The sequence below is a fragment of the Folsomia candida genome, unplaced genomic scaffold (genome assembly GCF_002217175.1).
Source record: "Folsomia candida strain VU population unplaced genomic scaffold, ASM221717v1 Fcan01_Sc001, whole genome shotgun sequence".
Taxonomy (NCBI): domain Eukaryota; kingdom Metazoa; phylum Arthropoda; class Collembola; order Entomobryomorpha; family Isotomidae; genus Folsomia; species Folsomia candida.
This window is the reverse complement of record NW_019091193.1, coordinates 215,928-228,309: the sequence shown is the minus strand read 5'-3', so window position 1 is coordinate 228,309 and position 12,382 is coordinate 215,928. Positions and strand designations below refer to the sequence as shown.

General features: G+C 36.6%; 2 protein-coding genes across 2 annotated transcripts; both read right to left on the bottom strand.

Annotated features, from left to right (window-relative positions):
• Window positions 1–1,794: 1,794 nt before the first annotated feature.
• LOC118433865 lies at window positions 1,795–4,970 on the bottom strand. The gene is made up of 3 exons (XM_035846272.1): window positions 4,617–4,970; window positions 3,543–4,252; window positions 1,795–3,108 (listed from the first exon to the last, which is right to left on the bottom strand). Exons 1-3 carry the CDS (start codon window positions 4,926–4,928, stop codon window positions 2,613–2,615), a joined length of 1,518 nt encoding a protein of 505 aa, XP_035702165.1. The 5' UTR covers window positions 4,929–4,970; the 3' UTR covers window positions 1,795–2,612.
• An 882-nt stretch (window positions 4,971–5,852) lies between these two features.
• LOC118433800 lies at window positions 5,853–8,054 on the bottom strand. The gene is made up of 2 exons (XM_035846049.1): window positions 7,351–8,054; window positions 5,853–6,843 (listed from the first exon to the last, which is right to left on the bottom strand). Exons 1-2 carry the CDS (start codon window positions 7,920–7,922, stop codon window positions 6,363–6,365), a joined length of 1,053 nt encoding a protein of 350 aa, XP_035701942.1. The 5' UTR covers window positions 7,923–8,054; the 3' UTR covers window positions 5,853–6,362.
• Between the last annotated feature and the right edge of the window lie 4,328 nt (window positions 8,055–12,382).

Genomic DNA, 12,382 nt, shown 5'->3' with positions numbered 1-12,382 from the left:
TTACAAATATCTTACCTGAGCACCGATATTGCCATGGTTAAGTAAATCACGGAAAACATGAACCACGCCTGGATGAAGAAGGTCTGCCCGATATTCACACTTTTTGTAACCACGTCAATCAATAATCCCGCCACTTCGGTGAAAACACAGTCCTGTCCAGGAAGGACGCAGGTTACGTACTGCGGTGCGAGTGGTTTGTTGAGGTAAATAAGCACCGCTAGCACCATCAAGACCAAGGCACCAACCTTATTCCCGTTACAAATTAGTATTCCAAGGAATTCATATTTTTTGAAGTAGTGTTTCCCTCTTGGAGGAAGGTGGATGGAATCTGTTCCAAATTTTTGCCAAAATTATGAATAATGTTTGATTTTAGGCCAATAACAATTTTCGAAAAATTAATGAGCAGCATTTAGCCCCGGAAATTGGAACTGAAATTGAACTAAAAATTTTTCCAAACTTTCTTAAATAAGAAAAATTTGCCAAAATACAGTGGAAAAAATTTTGAACAAAACTTTTCTCACTGAAAAAGCCGTACAAATGGGGTAAGTTATGCATGGGGCAATGTCAAATCCCAGCGCCAAGTTTAAATTGTTACACACACAACTACATACCCAATTCTTTTTTAGTTCCAGGTTTATTCATGTTTTCTTGCTTTACCCCAAATTTTTTGAAGAATGTAAGTACTTTACCTTTCAGAAATTCCTCAAATTTCGTCATCTTCTCGAACATAGTGACCATCTCGTTCTTTTTCAAATGCGGATTTACAACTCCTTCAAAGCTGAAGTAATGCCCCAACGTGAACAAAGCGATCCAAAAGGTATCCATCACCGCAAAATTGGCCGTTTCATCATTAAAGGCGCGATACAGTTGATACACCGTGTACACAAAGTAGGGAAAATAGTGTGACACAAAAATCGTCGTGAAAATTGGGGTAACTTTGGATTGCGAAATTTTTAGCGTATTCCACTCGTCGTCCCATGAGAACGGAGATAGATACGTTTTTTTCAAAGCTTTCATAATTTTCGCAATAATTCCGAGCACCCGCGGAGAAAACATTTTACTTGTTTGCAAATTCGATTGGGTTTAGTTTCACCGGAAATTTTTCATGTTATGTATTCAATTCTACAAATTTGTAGAAAACACAAATTACATATACATAAAAATGTCAAACGATTTCCAAAGAAATTATTGCTTGCCAAGTTTTGGCAAAGCAAATGTGGCGAATTTTTATTGCCGAGTTTGAATTATATAGTTCCTAGTCATTAATATTTATGACGCAGCCAATTCAAAGTTGTACTAATGCTCATGTCCGAGACAATTAAAAACTTATAACGGTGTTTTAATGGGGACATAGATAAATTTAGATGCCAGGAAAATTGAGTAAACGGGCATTCATGTATTTATTTTCATGCTGAATAAGCCAAAAACGCCAGACACAGTTTCCACTTTACCCTGTCATCGTGCAACTCTACCCTGGAAAAATTATTGTTATATAAGAAAATTATATGTTTCGAGGACTTAAACCCGTCGATTTAAACAACAGATTTAATTGGTCCCGCCCAACGCGACTGATCTTTTACACGATTATTTAAATCCTTATCCAATTTAGGAAATAAAACTCAATTAATAAACATACATAACCTTAAACAGTCAGGATTATGTAACGAAAACTTTGATATTCTTAGGTAATAGGGTACACAAAATCAATGCTAATAACAAAGTAGGTTTGGAAAAATTATGGGATCATTAAATTTTAATAAGTCGCAAACAAAGGGAAAAAAAGTGATGAGTAAATATTATTTGAAAATTAAGTTGTGTTTTATTTTCCACGAAATTATTTAGCTTAATCCAACCAGATTGGGTTACGTATTTGTTGACAAGTGGTCATCTTACGAAATATAATTCCAATCAGGGCGGAAATGGTTAATTTAATATAAATTATGGGGATGGATTAGTAGATATGTACATATTTGAAGGCTTAACTTTACATAAATATCAGTGTACATATGTAGGTATACATACATACATACATATGTAGATATTTAAAGTTTTGTTAACTACGATCATACCATAGTTTTAGGGAAATCAATTTCATATATCCATATTTCATATTTCGTATATAAATACATAATCAAAAAAAACTTTTAAAAATGTTCACGACTAAAAAATTTAAATAAAATGTCAATTAATAAAAACTAATCCTGGCTTGACAGTAGTGTTACACGATGTCATAAATATAACCATGCAAGGGTAACAATAAATGCTGGTAACCAAGTTTAGCAAATGTTTTGTATAAATAAGTATACTTATTTACATATATGTTATTTACTCAAAATTTTCACGAATATCTATGATATTGAAGAATAAAATTACTGATTATAAATCATAAACACAACAAATCCCCATTAAAATTTAACCTTATAACCATTTAACTAGTATTCCTGGCCAATGGTGGCTGAATTTATACCCATTTTCAAAAGAAGAATTTATCATAAATGCGTAACTACATACTTATACTGTATATACATAGCTAACTGTCCTTTAAATTCTCTATAACATTCACTTCAACTAATTACCTGTACAAGTACCTGTGTAACTGACTACAATTTTCGCTACGCATTTTTCTTATCCTCTTCCTGAACTTGCCTGATATCACAATTTTCCGCATTTCCATCCATCTCTAACATCTCAAATTCTTCCCTCACGTAATCCGCAAACTTCACTACATCATCCCGTTCTGGAAAGGCCGCTCTACTTCCGAGCAGTTGAATCATAAGTTTCCCATTATAACTGATCGTCGCGACGAAGAGGTGATGTCCTCCTGGCTGCAAACCAGTGTAAAGGATGAGGGTCTCCGCCACGTGACCAAACAATCTTAACGGCTCCCCGACAAAGACGACGTTTGAGTGCACACAACTCGCGACATGCGGTACACGCCAGGGTTTCGCGATCAACGTGCCGCACACCAAACCCGTCAGACCGGTCATGCCCATCATGCCGAGGGGCAGGGGTGAGAAGAGGATGCGGTCAAATTGGTCAGAAATCCTGGCAAGACGGGCAGCCTGAGATGGTTCCGGGGTCATTGGAGAGATGAGTGGTATCGCAAAACTGTGGGGCAGATACAAATTTTTAAATTATGCATGAAAACTGCGCTCTAATAAATAAGTTCAGGAAAAATCGTCACCCGCGGTGGTACTATTGCGCTCAATTTTTTGATAAGATTTTGACCAAGATTTTGTCACCAATGGGAAATTCATGTACTTAAAACACGTGACGGCACATGGTTATTTAAAAAATTCAATTTTTTGCATGTTAAAAATTATTATATTCAAATATGAAAAATTTGTTTTTTTTAATAATGATGTCAAGTGTATTTGGTGCTCGCGTTTTGGACTTTTGGTGGCAAAACGTCTCTTTAAACATTACCCAAAATTAGTGATCTATAAAATAATAAAATGTATTTCCGTATATATGTAGGAGAGGATTCGTCTCCAAGTTATTTAGAATATGGGTAAGAGTATGGCAATGGTAAAGATAACCACCTGTTATTGGTCATTGTTCCTGGATGGTTCATTTTTGGGAGGACGTAAAACGTGGATAAATCCCCATCTGCTCGTCCCCCCTTTTCCAATATCAGCCTTCGCATTGCCCCTGTAACGCCGGCATGGATAATGGAGGTCACCTTGACCCCAGTCTTTTTCGAGATGCGTTTTATCAGGGAAATGTCCATCAACATGGTGAAGTGTGTGACACCAGAGACACCCGAATTACTTTGGTTCATCGGTACCACTTGAGAATAGAACCCTTTCAGATAATAGTGCACAGTTTGGCTTGGCGTAGCAAAAATTAGTTCGGTCAAGTAACACAATTTTTTCCATGTAGAAATTTTCAATTTTGTTCGCTGTGTTTTTAGAATGTTTTCAATTTCCTGATCCACTGTTGGGTTTGGGTCAAATATGTCACGTAATAGCGCCATATACGCCATCCCGTCACCGAGAACGTGATGGATTCTGAGGAGGACGGCGGATGTAGTACCGTATTTGGGATGGGCGTAGTTTGGGAAGTAGATAAGCTCCCAGAGAGGATTTCCAGTCGGATATCCCTTCTCAATCATGTTCACCAAGAAGTCAGAAAGTTTGTCGGGGTCGGATTCTTCGTTTTGTGAGATGTGATTTGAAATGGAGAAATTTTTGCATTTTTCCCAGAAGTAGACAGATAACCATCTGGTTAAAGAACAGGTGAGTTCGGGACGCTGTGGAATAACAGTATAATTGAAATATTTGGCATTTGTATATGTGTACATGCAAAAACACGTGTTCAGAAAGTTTACATTTGCAAGTTTATTACAGTCAGCCTATGACTAACAGTAATTCAAATTTGCATGTATAATTTCGCATAAATTCTAATTTAATTAGCAATTTTATATGCTGTCAAATCTGCATTTGCAATTTTTCATTAATTCAAATTTCCATTTATGCTTTTGGATAAATTGGAATTTGCACTTGCAGTTTATGCATAAATTTTCATATACGTATCTGATTTTGCACAAAATTTCCTTCGCGATTTTGCATCAATTAGCCAATAACTGTTACTTGTGTCCTTTATTTTAGTCATACCCCATCCAGCACTTTTTCCACTCTACCCACAATATCTTCATATAGTGGTTCTCCTTTAAGATGAAGTACGCAACAAAACGAATTCCTTGGTCGACCGTGGATGTCGTCACAGACGACGAGACAACTATCCAAATTTACAACAGTGTGAAATCCTGGTTTTAAATTTGTAGCCAAAATGATGACAATTCTTCGGTAGGCGTAAAGCGGAAACACAACTAAAACTAAGAGAATAGGAAGGATAAATACTGAAAAGAATATCGACGACAAAATTAAGAATAACTCTTTTAGCCACATTTTAAACTTTCGTGACATTACGACAAGAAAAATTAATGTGTAACAATTTCCGACATCTGAACTGAGCAAAACACAAAAAAGAAATGATGCGATTTTTTTTATTGCGCATGAAGAGTACATCGCATACATATTGGAACTTTGTCGCATTTGTGCGACACGTTCGGATAAAAATTAGGTTAAAGATTTATTTACGAGGGGCCAAACGAAAAGGATGTGCTCTACTTTCGGGGAAAGTTTTACCACAAGTTCAATAAATATGTGCACATATCTATGTATATGTATCATCAATGTTATATTTATTACTATACGGATAATTGCATACCTTTCTCCAGCTCCCTCTTACTGCTCATGACACGTTCGGTGCACAGCCCTCAAATTGTTGGTTTCGTCTGTTTATCAATTTATGTTTTTCTGCGGGCAAGGCAGGTCATCCTTAATCCTGGATAAATAAGCAGGGTGCGATTTTTTGTTCAGTTTCAACTAAATCGTGTAATTTGCAGGAAATTCAGTCATGCAAGAAGAAAGTCGTTCCTGCAATTAATAACATAATAATTTTTGCAGTATTCGTACATGTACATATGCATGAAAATTAGTGAATTTACATATTTGCGAATGCTGATTTTGGAATGGTTACTTAATACTTAAATGTTTCTCGTACCAAATTTCTTGTTAACGATGAAGACGATGTGAAAAAAATGAAATGCGTAAACCCTGGCCACTGGTAAACGTGTGTGGTGTGGACGACTATGTATGTATGAAATACATATGTAGGTACATACATACATACACATGCATATATTAAAGATGTTGACAAATGCGTACATATTCATTACCAGTAAAGGTCCAAGGTGAAAGGTCGCAGTGATCAATAATTGTCGGTATTGAACTTTGACTTCGTTCAGTGCAGAAGTACTTGTGTAAATGTCTTTATAAATTTGTGTGTAGCCTCACCCATAATTTTTGCAAACTAATTAGCAAACCATATTTATTTCGATAGTTGGAAATTTAATCTGATCATATCTAAATTAATGTACAACAAATGTATACGTACATAAATACGTCACAGCATAATTATCTAAATACATATGTACATAAATAATTACGTTACTTGTTATACAAATGATGTCTTGTCATTATATGTACATATGTACATATGTATATTTCGACTTTTAAATTCGAGTGTCTCCTTTTGTCCCATGTCTTTGAACTTATCTAGTGATTTTGGAGTTTCTACATATTATGTCTTGATTATATATACCTTCATAAAAAACATATTGAATAGTCCATATGTAACTTTATAATAAAAATAATAAGTTTTCATTACAATTTAACATTAATTGCCACTCTTGCCCAATGGGTGTCTGAATTTTTAAGCAGAACTTTTCAGTCTGTATGTTAATGTGTATCATCTACATCTGTAATCGCAACATTAATTTACCTCTATATGCACTTCTACTGTTCCTTAAAATGCCTGATGTCACGATCTTCCGCATTTTCACCCATCTCTAACATGTCAAATTCCTTCCTCACGTAATCCGCAAACTTTATTAAATCTTCCCGTTCTGGGAACGCTGCTCTACTCCCGAGCAGTTGAAGGATAAGTTTCCCATTATAACTGATCGTCGCGACGAAAAGGTGATGTCCTCCTGGCTGCAAACCTGCATAAAGCATCATGTTCTCCGCCACGTGACCAAACAACCTTAACGGCTCCCCAATAAAGGCGAAGTTTGAGTGCACACAACACGCGACGTGCGGTACACTCCAGATTTTCGTTGCCAACGTGCCGTACACCAGACCCGTCAGACCGGTCACGCCCATCATGCCGAGTGGCAGGGGAGAGAAGAGGATGCGGTCAAATTGGGCAGAAATCCTGGCCAGACGGACGGCCTGCCAGGGTTCCTTGGACATCGGGGAAATTAAGGGCATCCCAAAACTGTTGGGAGAGAAATAAATTGTTAAACTAAAAAAAAACTGGAATCAAAATAGCGTGACGACAATTCATCATCTTTGGAGGTATGAATTATGTATAGCGTTAAGAGTGTGCATGTACATAGTTTGATCAATGAAATGAATGTTTTTGAAATCCGATCCGATCCGGTCGGATTCGGATTGGATGGGATCCAGCTGAGTCCGATATCTGACTACTTTCTGATAGTGTTCTATTTTTGGGTATGATTAAGGTGATGTTTGTTACCGATGGAAAATTATTCGAAAACTCATACCAAACAGACGTGACATCGTTATTTATGAAATTAAATACTTTCATGCAAACAGTTCTTATGTATATTCAGATAATAAAAATAGGAGTTTTTTTACGATAACGATGTCACGTTTGATACATAAGTTCATAACTCTCGGTGGTCAAAACATTACCCAAAATTCAGTGGGTGACGATTTGTCTCCAATATTCGAGTGTGGGTAAGAACATGAAGATAACCACCTGTTGTTGGTCATTGTTCCGGTGTGATTCATTTTCGGGAGGACGTAAAACGTGGATAAATCCCCGTTGGAATTGCCCCCCTTTTCCAATATCAGCCTTCGCATAGCCCCTGTCACGCCGGCATGGATAATGGAGGTCACCTTTACCCCAGTCTTTTTCGAGATGCGTTTTATAAGAGAAATGTCCATCAACGTGGCGACATGTCTGACACCACTGGCACTCAAATTGTCAGTTCTCATCGGAATGGCCTCCGAATTTAAGCCTTTCAGATAGTAGTACATCGTTTGGCTCGGGGTGACAAAAAATAGCTCGGCCAAGTAACACAATTTTTTCCATGGAGAAATTTTCAATTTTTTCCGCTGTGTTTTTAGAATTTTTTCAATTTCCTGGTCCACTGAAGGATTTTGATCAAATATGTCGCGCATTAGTGCCATATACGCCATCGCGTCCCCGAGGACGTGATGAATTCGGACTAAGACGGCGGATGTGGTGCCGTATTCGGGATGTGTGTAGTTTGGGAAGTAGATAAGTTCCCAGAGTGGATTTCCGGTCGGATATCCTTGCTCAATCATGTTTACCAAAAACTCCGAAAGTTTGTCAGGGTCGGATTCTTGGTTTTGTGAGGTGTGATTTGAGATCGAGAAATTTTTGCATTTTTCCCAAAAGTAGATGGATAACCATCGGGTCAAGGTACAGGTCAGTTCGAGACGCTATTAGATAAGCATAAATTGAATTATTTCTCCTTGAATTTGCGTAAACATCTAGATATTTATATGGTGCGGATAAATATGTACGATACGAACGAAGCCACAAATTTTACTGGGCTTGCATTTTGAATTTTGCATAAATTCAAATTTGTTTTTACAGTTTTGGAGGGCTTTGTATAAAACGATATTTGCAATTTCGCATAAATTGTCATTTATGCAAAATTTGTAAAAATATATGTAAATGCATACTTGTGTGCCGGTTCCGACAGAATTCGAACCCGCATATTTTTCTAAACTTGCATTTGAAATGTGGCATACATAAATTCGAATTTGTATTTATCATTTTGCTTAAATACGAATTTGTGTTTGTGCAATTTTGCATACAGTTTCATTTAAGTATGACTTTTTACCAAAAATCCATTTTACATACATTTTCCTGTAAAATTTTTACTTGAAATTATTCAACAACCGTCACATATTTCTGTCCTGTTTAAGTAGTCATACCCCATCCATCACTTTTTCCACTCTACCCACAATATCTTCATATAATGGTTTTCCTTTCAGATAAAGGACGCAACAAAACGAGTTCCTTGGTCGACCGTGGATATCGTCACTGACAACGAGACAGCTATCCAAATTTATCGCATTGTGAAACTCTGGTTTTAACACGGTCGCGAAAAAGATGATAATTCTTCGATAGACGTAAAGCGGAAACACAACCAAAACTAGGAGAAAAGGAAGAATAAATACGGAGAAGAATATGGCTGACAAAATTAAGAATAACTCTTTTAACCACGTTTTAAACTTTGATGACATTATGGCAAGAAAAATTAATGTGTATTTAGAAAATTTCTATGTTTGCACTGAACAAAAAGCAAGAATGATCCAAGTGCTGCCAATTTTTACTATGAATGAAAAGTGATATTCGCACGGGGATCACATTTTGACGAAAAAATTAGGTTGCAGATTTAAGTATGTATGAGGGCCAAACAAGGAGGATGTGCTTTATTTTTTTACCCCAAGCTCCATACGTACATATATATAATCAATGTTATGCAAAGTACATACATACATACATATTAACATGGGGAGAATGGTACTTTATTCCTACCACACATCTAGTCAATGACATGCTTGACGCACAGCCATCAAATTTTTGGTTTAGTTTCCTTATAAATGAACGCTTTTCTGAGGACATGTCAGATAATTCTCAATCATGGATAATAAATAAGTAGGGTGCGATTTTGTGTGCAGTTTCAACAAACAAAAACAAGAAATAGAAATATCTATATGAAATTTCATTGTGTTGCACACTACTTGCGTACATATATGTAAATAACAATTAACAAATCGCTAATCCATAATGTTCAATAGTCCATTTGCAATTGACCGCAGGTTTGATTTCTGTCGGAAACGAGGGGAAACTAAATCCTAAAAAACAGTCCCACCCGCTTTCCCGGTAGCCCCGGTTTTGCACCACGAATCGAACCAGATTAGGTGACTAATAATTTTTGCGGCATGCATGTATGCAAATTATGGCAGTTGTTCAATTTGGAATGCATGTTTACTTTCTATATTCGAATTTTTCACGTACTATATATTTCTTGCTAAACGGTGTAAACGATGTGCAAAAAAATGGAATCCATAAACCCTGGCAATACACTGACGGGCAAGGGGCATGTACGTACGTACAAATGTTCATAGACATCACTACTAGATACAGACATGTGTGCATAACACATACGTACATACTCATGTATGTAAAATGCTGCATGCATTTATTAATTTGCATAAGTTAAGTTAAGCCGAAAGGTCGCAACGATTAATAATTTTGGGCAAGCTTGATATTGAACTTTCAGTTCCTTCAGTGCATCATTACATATGTAAGTATGCATGTGTAGCTTGTCCCTCAATTTTTGCGGACTAATTTGCAATACATGTTTAAATAGTCATAAAATTAATAGCCTTAATCGTAATAAATCAAATAAATCAAAGTAGAGTAAATCCTATAGCAGGTGGATCACTAGGTAGTTTAGTACAGCTACGTTCAAAAACAAGTTTTGAAATCTGAAATTATTGTGGAATAAGGTAAATATATCTGGCTACGTGTCCCAAAAATTTCATAAGTTTTCATCGAAAGAAAAATTTCCTATACCATTTCAAAACGAGTAAGTCGAAAAACGATTTTTTGTAAGTCCAAAAATCTGAGCGAGAAAGACTCCAAGAAGGCCTGGCTACATTTCAATGGAGAAGGGTGTGGCCGTGTAAAAATTAAAACATATATAAAAAAGTATGGAGAATCCGAAAATTTAAACTTCAAATAACCACAATTTGAGAAAACCATCATACCGACCCCTCAAAGCTTAAAAACAACTGAATCTTTTTCTGAAAATTATCCATCCACGTCGGTGCTTGATGCGGCCATGAGGTCAAAGATTAATACAAACCACTTGTATCATATAAGGGCCTATAAAATGGGGGTCAAAGCGTATGCAAAGAAATCCCCAGCAAAACATACGGGAACTTAAGAAAAATGGTAATCGCACGACCTCCGAAGCTTTGCAACAAAAGTTCACCAAAAAAGTTGGTCATTCACGACGAGTCCTACGTCCTTAAAAACGCGACAAAAACTCCGAGAAGGCAATTTTTTCATGGGAAATATATCTCCCAACTGAAAACCGAAGAGAAATTAAAAAGTTTTTCGAAATTTCCCAAAAAATCTCAGGTTTGGCTGGCGTTGGGTGAATTTGGGCATATTTCAGACCCTTCAGTTCACATGGCTGTGAGGACGCACAGGTGTATTTTCGGAAATGTGTGATAAACCGTCTGATTCCTTTCATCAAAGAGTATCATAAAATATAAAATGTAATTTTTTGGATCGACCATGGACCAATCCACAATCTAAAAACTATCAAGGAAGAAATCGAAAAATAAATCAGTTTGACGTCGAAATATGGAAACCTTACATACTTCCCTCATCTTCGGTCAATAAAAAAATGTCGGCTATGTGTAAGAAGAAATACTCCCAGCTTTGTGAAACAATCGATACTTTGACAAAATTTCGGTTCCGGTGGCTAAAAATGAGCAATGAAGTTGGAAAGTCTTCCGGAAAAGGATTAATGGCGGGCGCCACGAAAAACACCAAGTGCGAAGTGGATAATGGATTAAGGTCTCTTTTCGCCACTGATTGGCCACGGCAATTGTATTTAACGTAAGGTACCAAAATTTGAGATTTGAAAAATCATTTTTGACCATTTACACGCCAAAATGCCAAGTGATCCACCTGCTATAGGATTTACTCTAAATAAGTACACTCAAATTAATAAATTTGTACCTCTAAATCCCACTTTAATCTCATTTTTTCCAAAAACATAGATATGCAACTATCTATATTTGTTAAATTTCGGGTTAAATTTAATGCACCACCGAATAAGCTGAAATTTGCCATAAATTTTAGCTGAATTCGCCACCGGATGAATTTCTTCCAACCTTAGCCTTTTTTGCCACCGATTTAGATGGTGGTTACCACAAATTTAGATGAGCTGCTATCACCATATTTCATGACGATAAAACATGGGTATACATGTTTGTAAAAAAATATAATCACAATAATCTCAAGAAATCATGCTAATTTCCTTATCGCTGCATGTACCTATGTATATATTTGTATATCATTGACTAGACTGGGCAGGAGAAGTGACGTATCTATTATCTTTCGGCTGGTCATCACTACTCTCACAGTCGTCCTGCAGTTAAAATATATCTATCTGATCAACGTTTTTTAAAACCAAAGAGATGACGTGTTCGCAAGTTTTTAATTGGACCAGTGATACCGAATCCTCTCTTTCTGAGGAAAATTCTACCAAATATTAGAAACTCAAGCCTAGTTGCGTCTAATACTCCTTTAGAGAGTAGTAGGATATCCGACTTAACCGGATTAATCAAATCCGAATCCAACTGAAATTTCCTTTAAAATGAAACCCCATATGAAAATTAAAATTTAATTTAATTTGGACCACACCCCCTGGGTCTGTGGGATGTGGTCCGATTGACCCTATTTTCGAACTCGACCGAGAACTAAAAATTAGAAGCACAATGACGAAAATGGGGTTTGATTATGTCGAGAGATATCCTGCTTACAGACGGACAGACGGACGGACAGACGGACAAAACGATTGCAATAAGTAGCTGACGCTACTTAATAATTGCCTTAGAATACTTAGAAATTCAGAATACGCTTGATGATGTTATACCGGAAGCCAACACCGTTCCATTTGGTCAAAACCGTAAGAAGGGTAGGGTTGGGAAAGCTAAAAAAGCGCTCA